This window comes from Pantherophis guttatus, chromosome 1 (assembly GCF_059756535.1).
Source record: "Pantherophis guttatus breed Tessera chromosome 1, ASM5975653v1, whole genome shotgun sequence".
NCBI classification, from domain to species: Eukaryota; Metazoa; Chordata; class Lepidosauria; order Squamata; family Colubridae; genus Pantherophis; species Pantherophis guttatus.
This window is the reverse complement of record NC_142063.1, coordinates 199,843,794-199,868,996: the sequence shown is the minus strand read 5'-3', so window position 1 is coordinate 199,868,996 and position 25,203 is coordinate 199,843,794. Positions and strand designations below refer to the sequence as shown.

General features: G+C 38.0%; 1 protein-coding gene across 1 annotated transcript in view; it reads left to right on the top strand.

The window, feature by feature from the left end:
- PLCB1 (phospholipase C beta 1) overlaps window positions 1-25,203 on the top strand; it is a 498,146-nt gene that overhangs the window by 346,936 nt on the left and 126,007 nt on the right. Inside the window, exons 10-11 of the mRNA XM_034432348.3 lie at window positions 6,061-6,207; window positions 21,952-22,109. Coding sequence (XP_034288239.1) covers window positions 6,061-6,207; window positions 21,952-22,109 — 305 coding nt within the window. The remainder of the gene's footprint in view (window positions 1-6,060; window positions 6,208-21,951; window positions 22,110-25,203) is intronic.

Sequence of the window (25,203 nt, the reverse complement as noted above, 5' to 3'; positions counted from 1 at the left end):
GCCACACCCACCAAGCCACACCCAGAACTGGTAGTAAAAAATTTTGAAACCCACCACTGGTTCGAAGTTACAACAGCACTGTAAAAAGCGACTTATGACTGTTTTTCACACTTAGACCATTGCAGCTTCCCCATGGTCACCTGTCTAAAATTCAGATGCTTGGCCATTGACTCATACTTATGATGGTTGCAGTATCCCAAGGTCATGCGACCTTCTGGCAAGCAAAGTCAATGGGGAAGTCAGGTTCACATAACAATCTTGTTACTAACTTAACAACTGCAGTGATTCCCTTAACACCTGTGGCAAGAAAGGTCATAAAATGTGGTAATGCTCACTTGACAACTGTCTCACTTAGTAACAGAACTTTGGGGCTCACTTATGTGGTCATAAGTGAAGGACCTTATTTACCTTTTTATGGTTGGATAGGGCAAGTTGTAATAATCTTAATGCTAAAACATCTTAATGTATAGAAGTGAGTATGCAGATCATGAAGGATTTTATTCCGCAATAAAAATGTGGATGTTGTTTGTTCCTTCTGGAATAGTCTCCCAGGAGACATTAATAATCTCATCATCTCATTATTTATTGCCAAAACGTACTAAAAAGAAGGTAACTTCTGCAATCAGCTGAATTGCATTTGCAATTGGAAAATATGTAAACATTTTCTTTAATTTGGTTGAAGTTAGTGCTAATTGAAGCATCAAAAGGTGCTTCAGCTGAGTTCAGATAAGATATTAAGTCTGTAGCAGAAAATGAGCATTACCCTTGTCGTCAAATCCCAGATCTCTTCATCTCCTGTTCATTTACTGTCTCATCTGAACCATTGGCTTTGATGCATCCCACTTAAAACAATCCAGGGTCAGAAACCAAAAGCTTCACTTTGGTTTCAGAAACCCAAAGTTCAGGCTTTTGGGACGTGAACAAGCCAAGGTGCCTGGTTTGGTCAACAGTAAACATATCACAGATTCAGCCATCTATATATTGAAACATGGATGAGGCAATTAGAAAGATATTTGCATTAATTATTACACTGCCTGTTCACAAATAAGCCAGAATTCTAACTAATTTTAATTGGCCTGTGATTTAAACACATCCATAGTCTTTTGATGCACCCATCTCTCAGAAAAATAATATATTTTTCTGATGTTAAATATGAAAGCTTTTGAAAAAACGTTATACATGAAAAAGAAGATATTCTTTTTTGAAAAGACAGGGTATGTTCATAGGAATAGTCTGCCTGGACATCTGTCAAAGTCTCGACTTGAATAGTTCAATTCCGATTGGTATCAAAAGATAAAATGATACTGAGAATTTTGTTGGCATTCCAGAGAACAATAGGGCGAAACCTTTCAGGTTTTGCTTGAGCTGCCCTTACATAACATGAGAGTCGCTCTGATCATCTGAAGATAGGCAAATAATAAAGGAAGAGGCTGACAGAACAGAGAATCTTTTATGTTGAAAAATCCTAGCGATTGGCGTTAGTCCTTAGAAACATCATCCCATAGTGAGGGGAAAAAACTTAACACAAAAATAATAGACAGAGATAGAGCAAACACTTTATAGAAAGAGCTTCCTATTTCCCCTCAGTGCCATAGCCTCTGTATTGCCAGTCTTCTTTGCATATGTCACAGTGCTATATTTTAGATATATATTTTTTAGCTTTTTGTTCAGCAAGCTTTGCTTTCTCCTCCGGTTTAAATTGCCCCAAGTTCTGCATTCTAGGCTGGTGACAGGCAGCACCAGCACAGTGCTAAAACTACATTTTCTCTGTGGTTTCATTTGTTTTTGATAATGTGTTTATGTTAGAGCTGTGAAGAGATCCAGACTTCAAAAATAAAATGTGGTTAAGAATCTGCATAGCCTACTTAAACTGCCTGGGCTCATTACCATCCCAGGAAAAGATATACAGCAGCTTTAAGAAGTTCCTGATAGATGCAGGTGTGTGGCAGTAGACACTCCACATCAATCTGGCCCTTCATATCTGGATCTCTGCACAGACCTGCAGAGATCAATTTAATGTTTGTTATTGCTAAGGAGACAGAGACAAAATGGCTTTTCATTGGTAGCTCTTTGCTCTAAAAGCATTGGATTCCTTTTAGTGGACAAAAAAAAAAAAAAAAAGTCAAATATAATTCTCTCACCCAGAAAACATAAGCAGTATTTCAGCCTCATACTGAAGAATGCAGAGAAAATCTAGAAGATGTCAGTGTGATTTTCAGATGCTCGGTAGAGAAAATAATATAACAAAGGGGCATCAAATATACAATTATTACTGATATATGCTTTTTAGAGTGTGGAGTTTTTTAATTGCATTTTTATATTTCATAAATATTCAGTTTATTTTTATATTGAAAACAGTACTTTAACAGTATGCATTGAATAATTATAATTTTGCCAAGTTAATTTGTATATTCAATAATAGAAGTGTCATATTAATGGATGTTTCTATTGTACATCTTCAACATTTGTTCCCTATCCCTAAGAGGACATCTTAATTTTAGGAAGTCCAACAAGATTTGACCAGCAAAGACAGTTATCCCTGAGCAAAGAGGAAAAAAATAAATCCTTGATTCGCTTTTGCTATGAGCTGAAGCTTGAATGGGGGGAAAAAATAGTTTTTTAAGTTTCTTGTGATAAGGAATTAAGAACTGAGAGAACCCCAGATAAAAAAAATTAAGTCGGTTCCAGAACATCTTATCTATTAAATAAGACGATGAGGGTGTTCTGATTTTTTTAAATTATCTTTTTATTTTTAGCTGTATCTGAAATCCTCAGAATCTAGCAAAGCATACATACTGGCTTAGAAATATGTTTTTTTTTTAAAGAATAAGCAGTCTAAATATCATGGATATTGTAATGGGGCATGTTAAACCTCTTTCTTGAAAATAAAAACAGAAGGAAGAAGAGGATTTTTTTCCAGATTAACAGAAAGAAGCTATTCTTTAATAGATAATTAAAGAATATGCACATTACTCTTGAATAATTCATATGCAGATACATGTATAAATAGATTGCAGGAATGTTCTTAAAATAAGCTCATCTGCTAACCTATATTTTTGTTAATTACAGAAATATGTATCAGTTGAACAGGTCAGAGTATTCACTCCCCAGCTATATTGCACAAAAAAAACATGCTCTTCATTCTTTTGTGTTTATAGAAAAAAGCTTAAAATGAGACTTGGATGAAGAATAAAAATAGCATGTTTTTTTAAGTAAAAATGCCATCTTTTTATAGCATCTATACATATTTCAGACTCTCTTCTAGTATAATGTATATTAAATTCACATGTTTATATTTTTGATACTACAATAGGAATTAGCACCTTATTTTCATTGAGATGCTTTGCTTGTAGTTCTAGGTACAGTATTGATTTGAAAGTTATGGATTGTTCTGAGATCAAGTAAGACTTTGTTAAGAATGCTGCTTACTGGTTTATTTTTTATTTTTATTTTATTTATTTTATTTTATTGTAATTTATATGCCGCCCTTCTCCCGAAGGACTCAAGGTGGCTTACAAGATAAAAATTCAACAATATGAATTAAATATAAATTAAAATCCAATTAAAATTAATTAAAATTATTACAATGTAAAAACCCCCCACAACGGGTCAGTCCATTTGATGAAAAAGCCACGTCTTCAGTTCACAGCGGAAGGAGAGGAGGTCGGGGGCTGTCCTAAGCCCGGTGGGTAAACCGTTCCAGAGGGTCAGCGCTCCCACAGAGAACGCTCTCCCCCTGGGGATTTTGACCTCACAATGCCAATGAATGCACCAGGTATTTCAATTTTGAGGCATTTTACAGGTTCTTTTAAGTTTCTATATATTGTTATCAAATTTTGATAGTGTGATTTTTACGGGCTTGATGACTTTTGCTCATTCATTGTGTTTGAAAAGTATGATCATTTTAGAAAAGGATTCATTTTCTGCTAGGTTTGTTATTTTTGAATTTTGAAAGGTAGTTTTTCTTGTTGTTTTTCCAAGAAAGTATCAGGGGTGAAATCCAGCAGGTGCTGTCAGATTCTGGAGAACCAGTAGTGGAAATTTTGAGCAGTTCGGAGAACCGGTAGCAGAAATTTTGAGTAGTTCGGAGAACCAGCAAATACCACCTCCGGCTGGCCCCAGAATGGGGTGGGAATGGAGATTTTGCAATATCCTCCCCCTAGGAGTGGGGAGGGAATGGGGATTTTGCAGTATCCTTCCCCTGGAGTGGGGTGGGAATGGAGATTTTGCAGTATCCTTCCCCTGCCACGCCCACCAAGCCACACCATGCCCACCAAGCCACGCCCACAGAACCGGTAGTAAAAAAATTTGGATTTCACCACTGGAAAGTATGTCTAATGAGCTTCCAGATCATGGTTATCCCAAAGGTGCTTTTTCAAGAGGCAATTGGACTTTCTTTGGGTTGTTTGTTTGCTTTTTTGAAGACGTTTCACTTCTCATCCAAGAAGCTTCTTCAGAGCTGAAGAAGCTTCTTGGATGAGAAGCGAAACAACTTGGCACAAAGTCTTAGGGCTGAATGCAGATTTCTTCAGGGGTTCACACCGTGATCAATAACGGAATAGGAATCCTATTTATTCTGCCTTTTTGTTGTCTTATGGTGACCCCTGCTGTTCTCCATTTCTTGGGAGTGCAGGCTGATGGCATGGCTGTTTCTGCACTGAGCTACTGATGGATTAAAAATGTCATTCTTCCAATGTTCAAAATATCACGGGAAACTTCTTTGAGGAGCTGCCAGTTATAGACATTTGCTTTCCCAGTACAATGACCCTGGTGAAGATATAACAAAAGTGCTGGATCAATTGGCTTTACCCACTCATTCTCTCATGCAGTGATAATCCACATATACAATGAAAATAACTTGATGAGAATATAGAAAAAAACCATAATAAGAGACATTAAACAGCTTCTGGTTGGCAAAGTCGTTGTCCTGCTGCTTGCAAGCAGTGCTGTCTTTCTAATTCAGATATGTATATCCTTATGAAGAATGCAGGATATTAGCAAGAACATCAGTAAGCTGCATGAAGCTGCAGCTGAGAACAACACATCTTCTAATTATATTTCTTCATATGTAAACCTCCTCTGTTTAATATCCAGAGCAATTGTGGAATTTGCCAGCCATCCTTGAGCTGGCTGGGATGTTCACCAGCCTGTTATGCCATATTTTATGGAGGTTTTTGAATGTGTAATTTCTGAACTCTTAAATTCCAAACAGACAAGCTTAAAACAGTCAAGCTGGAGAGCAATTTTCAAACTTGTTTCTGCAATGTAAAGTATGTTTGTTTCCTCTGTTGAGCGATCGCCTGAGCAGAAGCCAAACTAAAGTTGGCAGAAGTCATGCTTTTAATTACATGAGTACTTGGGGCATTACGGTTACAATATTGTGAGAACACCATCATTGCAACTGTCACTAGAATCAAGATAGTGCGGTCAATTTGCAATATAATCAATAGGACACAGATTCATAGATTTCTAAGGACATTTATTCTGAAACTCCCTTCATTAAACTTTTTCCTTTTTTTCGACAACTAAAATATAAAGCTAAAAGGAGAAATGTTGAAGTAATGTTGTATGTATGGATTGCCTATTTCTTTCTCTTTCTCCTTTTGACCTTCCAAGGCAATAATTATTAAAGAAATCTGATGCAAGTAGTAGCAGGTGTTCTTCCCTTGCAATCAGATCCTTATCTTTTATGACATTTGGGGCACTGAGAAATTGGCTGTTTAATACAGACTGAGGAATACATAATAGAGCTAATATGGTTGACTTAGATAAAACTTATTCTTATTTCTCTACATCCTACCCTTAGAAGAAAAGAACTTGACCATATTTGCTGGGATTTCTTGGAATTTTAGCGCCAACACAACTGAAGAATATCTGGTTGAACAAGTCATTAATAGATCAATAGCAATAAAGGGGGAAGGAACCTACAGTATATTGCTGCTGATACAAGAAATAATGTGTTGTTTTGCTTTGTAAAATTATTAATCCAAATGAGCCTGTGAGCTGCAAGTGGAGCATATGGAGCTAAAGAATATGACTTTTGAATTTCTTTTCTCCCAGGACAGATATCAGTGGATGGATTTATGAGATACTTAAGTGGAGAAGAAAATGGAGTTGTTCCACCTGAAAAACTGGATTTGAATGAAGATATGAGTCAGCCTCTGTCTCACTATTTTATCAATTCCTCACATAATACCTACCTCACAGGTACAGTATAAAAACAAGTTATTTAGATTTCTTTTATAACATTGATGTTCTTTACATTCTGTATACAAATCTGCATATTTCAAGTTTGAAGGATACCTGCTGAGAGGATTGGATACTGTCCAGCATTGTCCATGTGGGTAGCCAAATTAGGCAAAATGGTAGACATGGCATGGTGATATAAGCCCTACTCTCTTTGTTTACATTCAACAATGCATATATGAAGTGCATGAAGCTTGTCTCTCTGAGCCAAGATTGTCACTTTATCCATTTTTATATATGTTGTGGCCTCTCACAAATTCTTGGGCCATTTTCACTGCCAGTTCTACCTGCCCACATCGCTTTTTTTCCTCAGCTCTTGCCCTTGTTTTAAGAACTTTTAAGCCATAAAATGAATGATCTACTGTCAACAAGTAGATCAAGTCAAGCCATGTTGACTTTAACTTTCAGTACTTTGGTTTTTGTTGAGCTTCTTTTAAATTAAGCCTGCACTTCAGAAGAATGCCTTTTTAGATTTAGCAAAAACTCTGAGATGGCCATCACAAATCCCAGAAATCATTTTTTAAAGAATGTCAGCTTTCTCACGAGGTACACATATGGCAAGAGCCATTTTCCATTAACCAGGATAACTGAGATGTTGATGACAATGAGTGAACAACAAGTAGGTCAGCTAAGGACAGAATGTAGATGGAGGCTCTTCATTCTTCACTCAAGGCAAGCTTGCCAAAAGGGGGAAGAACAGCAACTGTCTTGCATTTCTGTTTATTTTGTTTGCATACTGTGGTTGTGTCTTTAGTTTGTCTGGAGTAAATTAAAGAGATTTAGACCATGTACATAATGCCTTGTAATATTCTGGTTCAAATAGTATTTTTATTTAACAGAATAACTGAGTTGAAAGGAGCCTTGGAGGTCTTTTAGTCTAATCCCCTGCTCAAGCAGGAGACCCTATACCATTCCAGACAAATGGCTATCCAACTTCTTCTTAAAAACCTCCAGTGATGGAGCACCCACATTTCTGGAGGCAAGAATGGTTAATCATTCTCACTGTCAGGAAATTTCTCCTTAGTTCTTGGTTGGAGTTGTCTTTGATAATTTGCTTTTTGTCTTGCCCTCAGATGCTTTGGAGAATATATTGTCTTCCTCTCCTTTGTGACAGCCACTGAAACATTGGAAGACTACTATCATGTCATCCCTACTCCTTTTCTTCATTAGAGTAGACATACACATTTCCTGCAATTGTTCATCATATGTTTTAACCTCCAGGTCCCTACTCACCTTTGTTTGCACTCTGTGTAGAGTTCCAGCATCTTTTTTGTATTGTGGTGAACAGACCAGAATGCAGTATTCCAAATATGGTCTTACCAAGGCAGTATATAGTGCTACTCATATGATCTAATACTTCATTATTTCTCTACTGATGCAATTTAGGACTGCATTGACTCTCTTGGCAGATGCAGTACACTGCTGGCTCATATTTAAATGGCTGTCCACTAGGATTCTTAGTGGCCCTCTCTTTTTATTGCTGTTGAGCTAGGTATCATCTATTCTATACCTGTGCATTTGATTTTCCTTGCCTAAGTATAAGATCTTCATTTTGTTGTGTAGGGCCCAGTGTTCATCAAAAATTTTGGGACATGCTGATACCTAGACAGCACTGCCACATCCCTGTGAAGTGGTTGGGCTAAGAGAATGAAGGACTCAAAGTCACCTAGTGAACTTTCTTCACTAATGGTGGACAAGAATCTGGGTTTCCTTTACCATACGAGCTCAGAAGAAATAGATGAATTATGACAAATAAAAGCTGGAATTCCTAGCCTTACCATAGATTTAACAAAGTAATGTCTGAAAAAAAGTAATCTTCTTTTATTTACTGATCATTGGGCGCATCTTAACAAATCAATACTCAAATGCAGAAGCTTTTCCTTGATATATTTTTTGAGACTGTATTCAAGGAAGTTTTACATTTTACTGCTCCCACATAAAACTAAATTTTACTGCTCCCACATAAAACTAAATCCCTCCCTATTGAAAGGAAACAGCATGTCTGGAGATCCATATTTTCTCTACATTATTTCTATTACTGACAGAGGACTCCTAACTCTGCAAGGGGGAAAGTGCGTGCCAGTTATTTTTACATTCTTTATTTCTTCTGTGAAATGCATAAGCCACACTGGATTCAAGGAAGCAATATGAGAATATAATTAACATACTCAAGTATTACCTTTTAAACATAGTTTTTCATCAGGAGCAACATGGTTGTTAATTATTATGAATAAGGTTGTTTTTCCTCTATACATGCATACTTTATAGAAATACATTTTTGAGTGGGCATTTTGATCACTCAAATCATTCAATCACAAAAAGCACTGGTATTAATGCAAAGCCTAAATTTGGTTTAATTTTATTTATATTAAAGATTAATAGAAATTAAATGTAGGTAATATAATTATCCTAAATACCAGTCTGGTATTTAATAATTTCACTCATCTGTCGCGTTGAAATGATGGTTTGGAATCAAGATTTGGAAGTCTTATGAATGTGTGTCCAAGATTTTAGGGAAGCCTGTGCACCTACGCCTTATTTTCAGAACTGGTGAAGTTTTAAAGTTCAAGCAATGAATGACAACTGTTTGGTTTTTAGTTTTGGCTTTCAAAGTTGAAAACTCTGCCTGTTCAAGCAAGTGCTTAGGAATACAAGACATCATACAGTTAGATAACCACAGCTATCTTGAATGCTAAGTGGAATTTCTTTGCCAAGCTAGTGGACTTAAAATGAGTAGGATTCAAAGTTATAAATCAAATTCAAATTTATATATATTGAACTTCCTGAACCATAGATACACGTTCCATCTTGCCTGACAAGACTGAGTAAAAACACAGGCTAAGCCAAGACACGTAGGATCACTTGTAGATAGACAGCAATATTAATCTTCATCAAGGATTATTTAATGAAATGCAGCCTTTTCTTTTGCTTCCCTCAGTTGTTTTTAATAGACTTTTTCATTTTTATGAGTGCAAAATGTATGTTTTTTAAAAAATGTCTGTGTATTGCACTGATTTTTATGTGGAGATGAGTTTATTGGAACTTACTTCACTTACAAATGTGAGACAATTTGTACTCTGTAATTAGAAGGCAGTTCTTATTATTCAAAACATGATCATATTTAAAAAAGTTCATAAGTTAAACGAAGAGTTGACTTTCGACAAAGTGAAAATGTTTTGAAATAAGCACACAACAGTAATCAAGTATTTCTTGACAAATCTTATTTTCTTTTACATAGAACACTATTATGTGAAAACAAGGAAACACTATCATTCCTCAGCATTTGGTGAACAATCTGGGCCTATTAGGTTTTAATACTTCTTTGTGTAACAATGCTCAAAGCATTGTTAGAGACCCCACACACCCACTTCATGGTCTGTTTCTGTTGCTTCCCTCTGGGTAAGAGTGGTAACGACAGCTGAGAAGATTATAGAAAGTTTGCTTCCCGTCATTCAGGATACCATTTATAAGCGTTATGTGCTTAGAGCTCGAAGTATTGTTAGAGACCCCACACACCTACTTCATGGCCTGTCTCTGTTGCTCCCCTCTGGGAGGAGGTTTCAAAGTATCTATAGCAGGACTACTAGTTTCTATTACAGCTTTGTTCCTTTGCCATCTGTCTTGTAAAGTCGCAGGATTCTTTTTTTTTTTTTGATACACACACACACACAATCAAAATAGATTGTGATGTTTCATATATGTGTATGCATAATGGCTACTTTTTGAGAGCTAAATGCAACGAAATTTCATTTTATCGTGTGCTGATTAGTGTACTTTTAAAATGGCAGTAACAATTTTATTCTATTCTATTTGAGATCAGCAGTGATACAGATTTAGCTTGATGTTGTCCTACATATTTTTTTGGCTTGGTGATGTGAACTGAAGATACTGTAGCTTTGATTGGCTTAAGCAAAGATTGAAAGAACTCCACCCAGACCCATGACTGCCAGTTTCTTGTCATGCTATGGCTAAATGTGTAATTTTAGAAATTGGCCTTGGAACAGATAGTCCCAAATATTGTTTAGTATACATTTTTTGGCTAGGTCAAATTATAGTGTTTACTATGAAGATGAATAACCAGAAGAACATCATTGTGCAAAAACACCCCAAGTCCCCGCTTTTTGATGTTTAGTTTCACACACCAATTAAAAAAAAAAAAGCAGTGGCTTGAAATGGAATTTAATCATTGCATTTTTATAGATCATTACTACCACTGGCGGTATTTTATTTTCAAGTTGCAGCAGCCACAGTGGCATTGCTGAATTCATTGGATAAGAGCAGATAGTCTTCAGTTTAACAACAACAATTGGGGCCAGAATATTTGTTGCTCATCCAGGCAGTCAAGGGACTTACTTAAGCCGAAGAGTATCTGCTCTTATCAAATGAATTTTACGCTCTTGTTTGCTACAGTTGCTAAGCGAATCACTGCAGTTAAGTGAACCATGTGGTCATTAAGCAAATCCAGAGTGACTTTGCTGTAGGGAGCCAAATGGGAAGGTCACAAATGGTCATCACATGACCCTAGGACATTGCAACCATTCTAAATACCTCCACTTGCCAAGCGCCTAAGTTTTGATCATGTGACTATGGGGATGCTGCAGTGGTTGTAAGTGTGAGGACAAGTTGTAAGTCACTTTTTAAGGGCTGCTGTAATGGTCACTAAACAAATACCGGTAGTTTTAAGTCGGAGACTATCTGTAGCATTCAGTTTTGTTAAATGAATAAAATATTTGCAAAAATGTCAATTCTAAACAGCAGAGTTAATATAAAATGGAAATAGATTGTGTCTGGTAGTGGAAGTTTCAGGAACATTTGCATGTTCGATAGTAGCTTAAATACCTTAATGAAAGGGTAGCCATTCTAAAAAGAGACCAACCATGATTTCTAGATGATACATACAGTATGGCTTTGCAGAAATACAAAGAGTGGGGCAGAGGTGGGTTTCAGCAGGTTCTGACCAGTTCTGGAGAACCAATAGCGGAAATTTTGAGTAGTTCGGAGAACGGGTAAATACCACCTCTGACTGGCCCCTCCCCCATCTATTCTCTGCCTCCCAAGTCCCAGCTGATTGGGAGGAAATGGGGATTTTGCAGTAACCTTCCCCTGGAGTGGGGTGGGAATGGAGATTTTACCGTATCCTTCCCCGCCACGCCCACCAAGCCATGCCATGCCACGCCCACCAAGCCACGCCCACAGAACCGGTAGTAAAAAAAATTGAAACCCACCACTGGAGTGGAGGATCAGTAACCCTCTAGATGTTAGACTAATTCCCATCACCTCCAACAAATCTGAATGTGATTGTTTCTTCAATGAAAAAGATTTATAAATTGTATGTATGTATGTATGTTTATATGTATGCATGTATACATGTATGTAACATTATTACCTGCAATAATGGTGAGCATTATAATACCAATGGAAAGCCCATCCGTTCCCTGCTTGAGTTATAAAATAAGCAGCCTTGTATTTCAGATGTATACTGTGATTCAGTGTTGTTACTCTTACATCAATGAACATACCCCACCAAAAATTTCAAAGAGATAAAAGTCATTGATTCTTCTTGATACTTTATACTTTACAGTATAAAGCTTATATTGTATACAGGATGTTCCTTTTGCTACTATGATTCCTTATTATCAATAACTGCAAAAAAAAAAAAAAGGCATGCATGCAAAAAAATGAAATGAAGAGAATTTTAGGAAGAAGTCTGCTAAATCTCTGAAGTGGAAATAAATCAACATTAGATACAGGGAAATTTATTTACCCTCAGTTTACTGACAGGGTTCACCTGTTGTTCCAATTCAACAGGACTCTAAGTGGCTTTTATTTCTATCTTACAGTAAAAAGGCTAAAATACAATACCAGTGTTGTAAAATACTAGAACTACAATAAGAAACAATAGCGAAGAATACTAAGAAAGAAACTAAGGCCACTGGGAAAGATAACCTTCCAAACATCACCCAGGATTGGGGTTCTGAACTAACTTATGAAAGAATATGCATTTTGATTCCACAGTATTTATACACAGTTTATCAACATTTCTAAATTTACTGGATGACTAATTATGCATATGAGCAAATATGAGAGTTCTTAGCACTGGTAGAAGGACTAGCAGTTTTGCTTTCTTCACAAAAGAAGGCTGTATAGAGAAGAGACAAGAGTTTTGCCATCCTAAATGGTGTATATATATAAGAATCTGGTTAAAATGTGCTTGTTTGGAAATTCTTATATAATAATATGGGGTGTCTCCAGTGGTGGAATTTAAATTTCTTTACTACCGTGGCCATGGCCGTGGCTTGGTGAGCATGGCGTGGCTTGGTGGGCGTGGCTTGGTGGGCGTGGCAGGGGAAGGATACTGCAAAATCTCCATTCCCACCCCACTCCAGGGGAACGATACTGCAAAATCCCCATTCCCTCTCCATTCCTGGAGGGAGGATATTGCAAAATATCCATTCCCACCCCACTCTGGGGCCAGCCAGAGGTGGTATTGGCCAGTTCTCTGAACTACTCAAAATTCCCGCTACCAGTTCTCCAGATCCTGCTGAATAGCACCCCTGGGTATCTCCTATTGGAGATGTAGTGTTTAATTTTGTATAGAGATTTTTTATATCCAAGCACTCAAGTGCCAGTACACAAATATGCTTAGTGAACCATCTTTCAGTCCAGCTGTTCTGTACTACACAGAGTAGAGCGATCCCAGCTGGTCTAAATATTTATGCCCTCCCATTCTCTGACCCAGCCTAATACCATATGCCTTCTGGTAGAGGAAGCCACCTTTTTTCTGCCATTTAAAAGTGTGCACGGCCCAGAGTGCTGGGATCAATAGAAAGAAATGTCTATAAATCCCACTAAAGCTCCTTGTGTATAAATCAAGCGCAAGATTCCCAACAGAGCTTATGGGCTTGTTGGGAAAGAGCTGGGAAAATATTTGTGGTTTTTGTTTGTCCAATGCCCATACCATCTTTCTTTTTAAAAAAAAAAAAAAAAAAATTATTACAAGATTTTACAAAGTCTTTAAAACCTTCAGAAACATAAAAGGAGAAATAGGCAAAGAAAGAAATTGTAAAATGTTAGAAGGGTAGGGCAAGGAAAAGGAAAGAAAAAGAAGCAATGAAGCATATTCTGAACTTCTTTGCAGCAGTTACAAACATAGCAATTATTATTTCCACTCTCCTGAATTGCATATCGTTGTTCTCTTCCCATAAACAAACCTTTTTAATCAATAAATCCCCATATCATCAATTCACTTTTATCCATTTTCAGTAAAAAAAATAATCCATAGCAATAGCACTTAGACTTATATACCGCTTCACAGTGCTTTACAGCCCTCTCTAAACAGTTTACAGAGTCAGCCTATTGCTCCCAACAATCTGGGTCCTCATTTTACCCACCTCGGAAGGATGGAAGGCTGAGTCAGCCTTGAGCCTGGTGAGATTCGGTCTGCCAAATTGCAGGCAACCGGCAGGCATCAGAAGTAGCCTGCAGTACTGCATTCTAATCACTGCTCTACCGCACCATAAAGGGTTTCCAGCCTTTTATAAAAGTAGTTGCAGTTCCCTCCTTGATCAAAAAAATCAATTTAGCAATTTCTGCAAACTCGGCCACCTTCTCAATCCATTTCTCCATTATGGTGTTTCTGTAGTCTTCCGTCTTTGTGCTTAGAATAGCCTTCTGTAATTATCATATGTAAAACCAATCGTCCTTGAGCCTTTTCTATAGTGGTGTTTTGCTCTCTAAGTAAATTTTCACCTATGGACTTGGAAATATGAACACATTAGATTATTATGTAGAAGAGTAGCTGTTTTCTAACTTTACCTATTGGGTCACATCTGCATCAATAATGATTTTTTTTCAGACTTGCACCATATTTCCTGAATGTGATTTTCCCCCCCTTTCTATTGCTACTAAATAATTTAGTCTTTTTCTTTTTATAGCATCCCTCCCAAGTGCTTACTGTTATGAAGTTATGCCAATAGGGATTACAGAAATATTCAAGCTGTTGTATAACTTTTAAAAGCAGTTTCCAAAGTACCAACATGAAAGAGATGGAGGAAGATGGATTTAACTTTAAATGGGGTTTTAACAGAAGTAGAGTCAATTTAACCATCTATGATATTCTATTTGTTTTCTTAAGTTTCAACCTTCTTTTCTTTGTACAATTTTGTTTTGTAATAGTTCCCTGACCAATCATCTTAATATGTACAGTTTACTAAATGTATGATATTTTGAGTCCAGAGGTGGGTTTCAGCAGGTTCTGACCAGTTCTGGAGAAACGGTAGCGGAAATTTTGAGTAGTTCGAAGAACCGGTAGTAAAAATTCTGAATGGAGATTTTACAGTATCCTTCCCCTGGCACGCTCACCAAGCCACACCCACCAAGCCACACCCACAGAACCAGTAGTAAAAAAAATTGAAACCCACCACTGTTTGAGTCGGTATCTTACGCTGATCCTTATGTTTGATACTAGTCTTATGAAAACATGCTTGACAGTACAAGCACTGATTATTCGTTTAAGTATTATAATGGTTACTTTCATTTAAGAAAATAATGCTCTTTATAATCCAAAGCTACCATTTTATCAGGAGAAAAAAAAAGGAAAACAATTCCAAGAGATTCCAAACTATACTTGATCTGTCATCCAGATGGCAAAAAAACAGGGGAGTAGTTTTTCAATCCCTACCTCCCTCATATAGCCTCCAGCCTTTAATTTGGAACTCAGTTTTGCTATAGATTTCTCCTAGCTATCAGTTTAGTTTATTACTGTTGTCACAATGAAGGACTGACTGTATAGCTCCTCGTATTGCAGTGCCAAAAGCTCAAGAACAATTATCATTTATCTGTGTGATTAAGAAGGCACACTCTTCTAAGCTTTTTACAGTTCAATGTACACACATCCTTTTTAAAAGCCAAACACGACTATTGCATTCTACGGCTTCTGTAGCTGATAAACTTCTTTCATATTTTTCTCCGCAGTTGCTTCAGGATTGCCGTAGTAAGGCTCGCTAGGAAAGCATGCGTTGCTGAATGTCAGCATGTAACATGGGATAACAATAAGATGATCTTTTCTGGATATCACATCCAGTTACTTTACTTTCATGCACATATCTTAAAATTGACCACGTCCATATGTTAAAATTGACTGTTGCATTGTGTCACCCCATTATTAATGGCATGGGATATTTAATCACAAAAACTGATACGCAGAATTGTTTCTTTGATGGCTACGGATACAACACAATATGAGATGCAACATTATGCAAGCAAATGTTCACTAGCGCTAGAGAGAAACTCACTGTGACCACCTGACTTCTCAAGTGTTGGGGAAAACCGCTTTCAGTCATGAAAATATGCAATGCACTGACCCACTGGAATTCAGTCATTTGCTCTAGATAAAAGCTAAAACAAGGGCAGCAAAATATCAAATACCTGGAGCAATAAAATTATTTATTTAAAAATATAGTTAAAAGTCAGTGTTATGACTGCTGCAAAACGTAGTGTAAGATCCCAGTAACCATTCCAAAGGAGACAACCCAGGCCCTGTTGGATCATTGTTTCAAAGATATTTACTTAGCTAAAGGGAGAAACAGAATGACCAAGGCAAAAAAAGCAGTGGGAGCAAGAATAGCTTCCAACTTCTTGTTGGATTTCCCCATTCAGTTTCCTTGTGGGAATCATTGGAAATCTCCCTTTCTCCTCCACTTCCCTTCCCTTTCTTCCCTTTTGTTGTTGTTGTTAGTTGCAAAGTCATGTCTAACCCATCGCAACCCCATGGACAACATTCCTCCAAGCCTTTCTGTCCTCTACCATCCTCCGGAGTCCATTTAAGCTCACACCTATTGTTTCAGTGACTCCATCCAGCCATCTCATTCTCAGTCGTCCCGTTCTTCTTTTGCCCTCAATCTTTCCCAGCATTAGGCTCTTCTCCAGTGAGTCCTTCCTTCTCATTAGGTGGCCAAAGTATTTGAGTTTCATTTTCAGGATCTGGCCTTCCTAGCAAACTGGTAAGTAGCTGCTGCTGGGTGAGGAAAGGGAGTGAGGGATTGTGAGACTAGGTAGGGAACTATCACAGAACATTAAAAATGAAAACCAGGTGACTCCAGCAGTAGCCTAGTAGTGGAGCAGCAGCTAGTTGTACTGAAGCAGTCACAACTTTCCCAAATTTCATTCCCTCAGGAGCAATGGGTCCCCGATTTTGGGTGCATTTTGTAAGTTAGTCCATGTGAGGTATATAGGTTCAAAAATAGTTGCCCTACATTGTACCGTTTCACCCAGTTAAAGGCCAGGAGAAGAGTTTTAATGGTATTTAGATACTTCGCTAGAGATCCAGGATTTGATAGCCAAGTCAGGACAGAACTGCTGAAAGCCTCAAGTTGTAAAAGCTATAGAAGAGCCACCCTTCTTTTTGTTTATTTACCGATTTCTCCAAGATAGTTGGAGTTTTAATTGATAGGTTGGAGAATGTGCTAGAGGATCTCTTTCTTTATAGAAGAGTCTGAAATTTACTTAATAGGTTCAATAGGTTCCTTCATTTACATGATAGGTACAAGACAGAGGGTCCAGTCCAGAAAGCCTGAAGATTCTGATGCCTTTGTAGTGTTACAGTTTAGGGGACATTGTGTTCTTGAAAAATGGGTATAACTATAACAATCATTAGATGACATTACAAAAACTATTGTAACTTTTGTTCATGGTACTTGTAATTTGTTCATTTAATTACAAGTTTATCCACCTGTTTCTGAAAAGTGATAGAAAATACCATGTAGAAGGGCAGGACAAGAAATAATGGATGGAAACTAATCAAGGAGAGAAGTAAACTGGAATTAAGGAGAAACTTCCTAACAGTGAGGACAATTAACTAGGCTTGCTTTCAGAAATTGTGGCTGCTTCATCACTGGAAGCTTTTAAGAAGAGATTGGACAGCCATTTGTCTGAAATGGTATAGGGCAGTGATGGCAAACCTTTTAGAGACTGAGTGCCCAAACTGCAACCCAAAATCCACTTATTTATCGCAAAGTGCCAACATGGCAATTTAACCTGAATAATGAGGTTTTATTACTTAAAATAATGATAAATAAGCCAGAGTTTAGCTAATTGTTCTAAGAGTGATAAATCCTTCCCTCTCTTTCTCTCCTTTCCTCTCTCTTTCTCTCTCTTTCCCCCTCTCTGTCTTTCTCTTTCTCCTTTTCCTTCCTCTCTCTCTTTCCCTCCCTCCCTCTTTCTTTCTCTCTCTCTCTCTCTGCCTGTTTCTCTCTCTCTCTTTCCCTCCCTCCCTCCCTCTCTTTCTCCCTCTCTCTCTGCCTCATCTATCTATCTGTCTGTCTGTCTGTCTGTCTGTCTGTCTCTGCTCTCCTGCCCAGTTTCACATGTCATGTGAATCCAACCACTTGGGCTCTGGAGGGGGAGTGGAGGCTGGCAGGCAAAGCCAAGCGTTAGAGATCCACACAAAATAAGGCAACTCCAACCTGGATCCTGTCAAGGAGACACCCGCCCTCCCTCTACTTCTTTCCCCCCATGACGGGGGCCCAGGCAGCCTGAGCACAGCACCCTCCTCCGATGCAATTAGCAAGCAAACAAATGTGGCTCTCTGGCTGGGAGGCAGCAGCGCGGAGCCCCACCTCTGGCCAGCGAGAGCAGAGCAGGCAGTTTGCAAGTGGGCTCGCGGGGCCACTTAGCAAGGAGGGAGACCCTGGCCCGTTTGGTTCACTTCAGTGCGTGGTGGGAACGCAGAAGGCAGAGGACATCCATGCCTCTCGGTGTTCAATCCTCAAAGGCTCCTTTGGGGTGACTGGGAGAGGAGAGTGAAGGGTGGGGCCAGCCAGTGGTGGGATCACCTGACAGGGAGCCGCAGTGGAGGGACGAAAGAATCTGCGGCTTGCCAATACCTGCCCTAGGGCTGGGGCGACGGCACGTGTGTCCACAAAGAGGGCTCTGCATGCCACCTCTGGCACACATGCCATAGGTTCGCCACCAGGTGTATAGGGTCTCCTGCTTGGACAGGGTTCGCATTAGAATACCTCCAAGTTCTCTTCCAGCTCTATTCTGATCGACTGTATGTAAGCCACTAAATATTGTCCACATGAACTCCTTGCTGAATTATCTTTAGATCAAAATTTTGACTTAGCTGTTTGATTCCATTATTTTTTTATTTTGACATTTTCAAGTTTTCATATGTGAAAAAGGTCAATATTAAGGCGGTGGCTTTATCTCTATCTCTCTTTTAAAGTTTTATACTACTTCAGTAGCAAATTATTGTGGGACTTGACTACAGACATTCATACCTTTTGAGGGAACGGATACCTTTTTCAGTTTTATTCATTGTTAAAGATTTCCCCAAATATGGAGTGGGTGATTCAGTACATGTCTTAGCAAATAGTAGACAGCAATTTATTTTTAGGCCTGGATTGCTTTGAAATCAGTATGTGCTTTGGCAGTGTGAATGAGGATTATCAAAAGCAACATAGTTTATTACCATCACGTTTCATGGACAGTGGCTGTGAGCGTCCATGAATGGGAGCTGCAAAATTTGCATTTCTAATAATTGCTTGAAGAGCATAAAACTGAGTCCATTCTTGCACACCGTTCAGCCAAGAGGCTTGTTCATGATTGTTTTTTTCCTCCACAATAGTAGTCATTTTTAGAACGGCGGCACCTTTAACAAGATCATTTAAACATCTAAATAATAAAGATTAAAAAAGAGTTTTTGTCGATTTTTTTTAAGCAAGATTAAAAATCTATGCTCCCTCACCCCACAAAATTGTTGCCATGAGACAAGCAGTGCAGCCTTGGAAAGCTTTTTTTCTTTCTTTTTTTTTACTATTTCGGACAGTCTGCAAATCGAAGGAAATGCTTGTGAAACCTGAATAATTTCTGAGCTGAATGCAAAGGTGCACGCAAGTTGCTACTTCAGAGGAAGCTCAGGTGATTAAATGCTTCACAAGAGAAATAACGGTGGTGATGGTGGCAATAGTCTTACCCAAGTCTTCTTGAGACCTTCAGTGTTTTGTTTTTTTTCTGCATGAGAAATGTTTTATAAGGCATATTTATTCTGTCGTTGCACTCCTGTCCCCATTGTGTAAAGTGATGCAGAGCTCATCCTGCAGAATTAATTCTCTGTGTCTGGGTGGCAGGTCTTTAGACTGCAGACTAGATGGTGACACTACATCCAATCTTTTGAGTCTCCTATTCTACCCTAAAGGCACGGTATATAGGAGATGATTGAAAGAGTGTCTTATCTCCAAGTAGAAGGAGGTATTCATGTAGAGTAAGGGGAGGGGTAGCTTTCTTCACAAAGGTTCTTTCTCTCTGAAAGCACAGCGGAAAATGCAGAAGATGGATGGTAATAATTCCTGCAGGCTTCCTGCACAGAACTGCATCTTCCATGCAGATGAGGACTGCAAGAAAGTTGTACTTCCTGCACCCTGAAGTCATGGTGTCTGATGTTACCTACAGCATCCTCTCTGCGTGCTTTTTGCAATGCTGGATTTCCCAGCCACCCTCCACATTGCAAAAAACCCACATTGCTAATATCATAGTATTTTGGAAAGCGGAGAAGTATCGCTAATCTCTGTCTCTTTTTTGTTTTATCTTCTGCTACCTAAAGGTTTCATTTTGGTTTTCCCTCTTCCTCTCAACAACGCTGGAGTAAAAGCATTTTGTATACATGTTTCCAAATTTCATTAGCATAGACACGATGTTTTAAAGTGTGGAAAGTTAAGCTATGTAATGAAATGGTTCAGTGTATCAATATGGGTGAATATCACAAATTCTCCAGTATTGTATTGGTTGGGAGATCCCTTTGGGTTTGTTCTCTGGTGCCTCCTAATAGCTCTCAACTGATGGCAACAATGAAGTTGACTTCTTTGGGCTTCAAAGCTAAGCAAGCACTAGAGGCACACAACTATTCCCATAAGTGCTTTTCAGTTTCCATATTGTACTACCGTTTCTAATAATTAAAAATAATTTCCTTGGATTTCAGCTCCCAGCTAGCAGGCATCCTCTTGTGTCTAACCAATTCAGCTTCAGATTCTGCCTGTTCTTGGCTGAAAAGAATATACATAATCTCTTCCCCTTACATGATCCTGGATACTGTAATAAAGCTGCTATCTTATGAAAAGGCTTTAGTCTCCTATTAACCAAATATCTTTCTGTCTGTTTGGATGACCAAAGGAACACGTTAAGGAACAAATGCCAGACAGTCTGATATTGAATCTGAAGTGATTCAATGTTGAGATTTTGATGCTCGTCTGCCTTTTTTTCCCTGCCATTTATCGCCTATTGATAGAAAATATTTTGCACCTATAGTTGTCAGTGAAGTAGAGCTTCAGCCCTTCCATCCAGCATTATCAATGATGATAGATTGGATACGTTAATTTTTTTTCTTTTTACGACTCTGTCATCCCTTGATTCGGGATGGAGTCAGGGCTACTGAATGGAGCTGAGTATTTACTGGCCAGATGCCCTTCCTGACGCCTACGTGGAGTTTGCAACTGATATTTTCTCTTCGCACCCTGATCTGTCACTGCCTCTCAACCTTCCAAGTGGGAGGCGAGCTTCTTCACCTCTAGGCCACCACACTGCTTGATGATGGATACGGTTATAATTTAGCAAAATCCTGAGGACCCTTTTGTTCTATAAAAAAAAGAAAAACTGGTTATAGTCATAGCGTCAGGCTTGGTACCTGAACAGTATTCAGGAAAAGAAAAGACAGCAACATTACTTTGATTCTTCGCTATTCAAAGGTGGCTTTCAAGAATGTAACAACTCAACCTAATTTTTTCTTTGACAGTATTTTTAGAAATAAAGCTAGTAGCATTCACTACAATTCTAGAAGTTTAGCTCTTTTTGCAGGTATTTTTGTTGTCTTGCTAAAATTTGCAGTTTAAGCTAAGACACGAGGTAAATATGTATCAATTATTATTTACTATATAGAAATAAGATGCTTATTTCCTTAAATGTATCATTGTGGATTTATGGATGACCTAAACTTCATTTAATTAGTTGTTTATTGGTTGGACACATATTATCCTTAAACAAGGATTGGTTCAATAAGAAAGCCACAAAACCTGTCTCACTAATTTCTGAAGAAGTTTCCCATTGGGTAAGTAAAGCCCATTTAGGTGTGCAATTGGCTATTGTAAAATAACTTAAATAGTTGCATATAAAATTCCAGAGGATGAGGAAAGATTTGAAGGCCTGATTAATTTCTCTGAGGAGTTACAAGGGATTGCAACCTTTTTCAAACTATGCAGACTTGATAACGATTTTTTTTAAAAAAGAGATTATTCTATTCAGTCATCTTGCCTGATCTTTAAATGACATGACCACGTTTTTTCAGAAATTAGATTTGCCTGCCATTAAATAACACAAAGAGGCTTTCATAATTCTTTGTTTACTGTGTATAGTTCTGTAGTGTTTCTTACTAGGCCACCAAAATGTGTAGTTCAATGTGTTCTTAAGCATTTTAAAAAATAGGAACATTCAAAACAGTTAGAATATTAATTATCTTTTAATTTCATTTTGCCCCTTATGTCATTTTCTATCTCTGTTCCCTGTAAGAGTGCATTTAATTTTATCTATTTATCACTTTGTCTTTTGCCACTGGGAAAAATAGGTGGCACAGACTTTTATATTTTTAAGACAATACGCTTTAGGTCCATTAGTCCAGAATGGATTGCCTTGATTCAGTTTCTTCTTCTCTGTTTGCAGCTGGACAGCTAGCCGGCAACTCTTCTGTAGAGATGTATCGTCAAGTGCTGTTGTCTGGCTGCCGCTGTGTTGAGCTGGACTGCTGGAAAGGCCGAACTGCTGAAGAGGAGCCGGTCATTACCCATGGATTCACCATGACAACAGAAATATCCTTTAAGGTACATTTGAGAACATCCCTGTAAAAATATAATTGCAAAATAGAATATTTATGCACGTGTGTATATGCAGACATAAGATGCACACAGGTGAATATAGAATGTCTCCAGAAAAACAAATGATGCCTATTTTAGAAATTCAATTCAATAGAGAAAGGTTAAAACAACAACAACAGGAATTTAAATTATCAGGCCATTTCTTAAGCAGCTGTGTGACCCCAAGACAAATGGACTGCTTTCAAAATGTAGATAGCTGCTGTATTCACACTCCTATGCACTCCAAAGCAGTTTTTTCCAAATTATTTCTGAAGTGTTGCCCGGCCAATGTGCATAATTTAATTTTTATAACAATTAGGTTGTATATAAAGTTGCAGAAAATGACAGGAAGACAAAGGAATGATTATCTTAATTGTATTCTATATTCTTAATATTTTGCTCCATTATACTTAACATTAAGGAATATTTATCTGTATAAGATGCTAGCTAACTCCCTGGTTTCTGACTAAAAACCACTTAATCTCAGTCTTGTACTCATTTGGATAAATAAATGAATAAATGAATAAAATAATCATTTTTCAAGTAGTGAAAGGAACTTTTGCAGGTCATCTGGCAGTACTGTAATCAGGGGTGGGTTCTACTTACCTTTACTACCGGTTCGCAACGGGACGCACGTACGTGCTTGCTTCACTCATGCGTGCGCTCTTCTGCACATGCACAGAAGCATTCTGATGACGTCGGGGTCAGTGGGCGGAGCCTCCCACCGGTTTTAATACTGGTTCTATAGAACCGGTGCGAACCGGGGGCAACCCACTAATGACTGTAATGGTAAATTTTGAAATCTTCAGGGGCTATAGACTAGAATAAGAAGCAAAGCAATCCCTGAAAGCAGCAATTGAAAACTCCTTCTGTGTTTCTGTTGAGAAAATTGCATGGATGCATCCATGAAGTCACCAGGCATCTAACTCAACTCCTTGGATTTTAAGGATTTTTTTAAACAAAGCATTTTTATATCATACTAAATTTTCTACATACATGTAGAATACCTTATGTCTCCATACTTGCAAATAACTATAAATTAATCCACATGTTGATTGTGTTAACTTTTTTACAATTAAATGCATGATTCATACGATGCAATAAAAGTTTCCTTTTCACACACTTCCAGTTGACATAAAATGCATGTAGACAGAACATTACAGCATAAAGTATTGCTAGGCATGAATCTCATGAATTCTGTTTTATTGCATAGGATCCTCCAGATCTTCTTGGAGAGGGATAGAGCCCAAAGTGAAAAAAAGGAAATCACTGCCCAATATTGGATAGAGTCAGTAGTGAAATCCAAATTTTTTTAATACCAGTTCTTGGGCGTGGCTTGGTGGGTGTGATGTGGCTTGGTGGGCGTAGCAGGGGAAGGATACTGCAAAATCTCCATTCCCTCCTCACTCCTGGGGGAAGGATATTGCAAAATCTCCATTCCTACTCTACTCTGGGGCCAGCCAGTGGTATTTGCCGGTTCTCCGAACTGCTCAAAATTTCCGCTACCGGTTCTCCAGATCCTGTCAGAACCTGCTGGATTTCATCCCTGGACAGAATGATAAATAGGAGCTTGAGCCTACTCTAGAGTGCCAATTAAGTAACTAGTAGTGGTACAAATAGAAGTAGCTATTTCAGCTGAAATATTTCATTAATAAACTGTTTACAAAGCTTGTTTGGCATCAGCATTTTTAAGGAGACAAAAAACAATATTTTCAATCCAGAGAAAGCATGGTTCAGTTCAATAACAAGTATACAGTTCTCACAAAACTGATAATACGTGAATATATAAGCAAATGTGGACTATTTGGGCTACTTTTGAAACAGATCCTGATCTATCTGGGCCTTTTAAAGATTTTATCCAGTCTGGCACTTTTCCCCAGACTGAGATAGCAGAATAGTTATTTAAAAGTTATTTAACTAACAGAGATACAATGAGCATCACAGTTGTCTATATCTGCAGATGTGTTATTGAGGTCATTCACCTGCATGTCATCTTTTTTGTGTATGTTAAAAAGCACATTTATTTAGGGGTATGAGAAAAATAAAACATGTATTATGGTATTGGGGATACACTAAAATAAGTTTGATTTCACATCAGTAACAAAATAGCTGAATTAATAATTTAATGGGCAGATTTCAGGTATTCTGTGTAAGATACAACTTTTCTTTCCCTATGTCAGTCTTTGCCGAAAGTATCCTGGGATCATGATTCACTCAAGTTAACTGAAGCTAGATATTATTAAAAAGCAAAGAACAATGAGATAGAGGCAATTACAGGAAAACATATGGCTAATTATCCCATAATGTATATTATCGCTGCTTGTCAGGCTTCCTGTGTTGTAATTTCAGTTGTGTAATTTCAGTTTATCTTCTTTCCTTCAGTTGACCTTTTACACACACACACACACACACACACACACACACACACGTGTGTGTGTGTGTGTGTGTGTGGTATCATTAATATTGAATCTATCCAAAAACCAAAATTGTTTTTTCAGACATAATCTCTCTCCCCCTCCCTCTCCCATTCTCCTTCCCTCCGTCTCTCTCTCTCTCTCTCTCTCTCTCTCTCTCTCTCTCTTTCTTTCTTTTCCCACTCCCTCTCTCCTTCCCTCCATCTCTCTTTCTCTCTCTCTCTCTCTCTCACACACACACACACACACACGTCTATGTATGTAATTCATGAGATGATTTAACTTGCAGATTTTACATAGTAATGGTTTGTGGAATTTTGATTGATAACAGAAAATATATTTTGAATGTACATTCTCTTCAGACAATGCCTCAGAATTCAGGACCTTATGTTTTGAAACCCCCTTTACTAATGGCTGTCTGTAATTCTTCATGCTTTTTTCTTCAGCACAATTTGTAACTGTCTATAAAAATGTGCCCTTTTCTCCATTCTTTCCTGCTCTCTACCAATAACTAATGATTACATGTCATCATCGTCCATTCCTATATACTTGGGATAATAATGGTGTATCTTGTGGATGTTATTTGTTATTATTTCTGATGAATACAACTAGGAGCCTTCTATCTTATGTAATAGGTCATACATTGT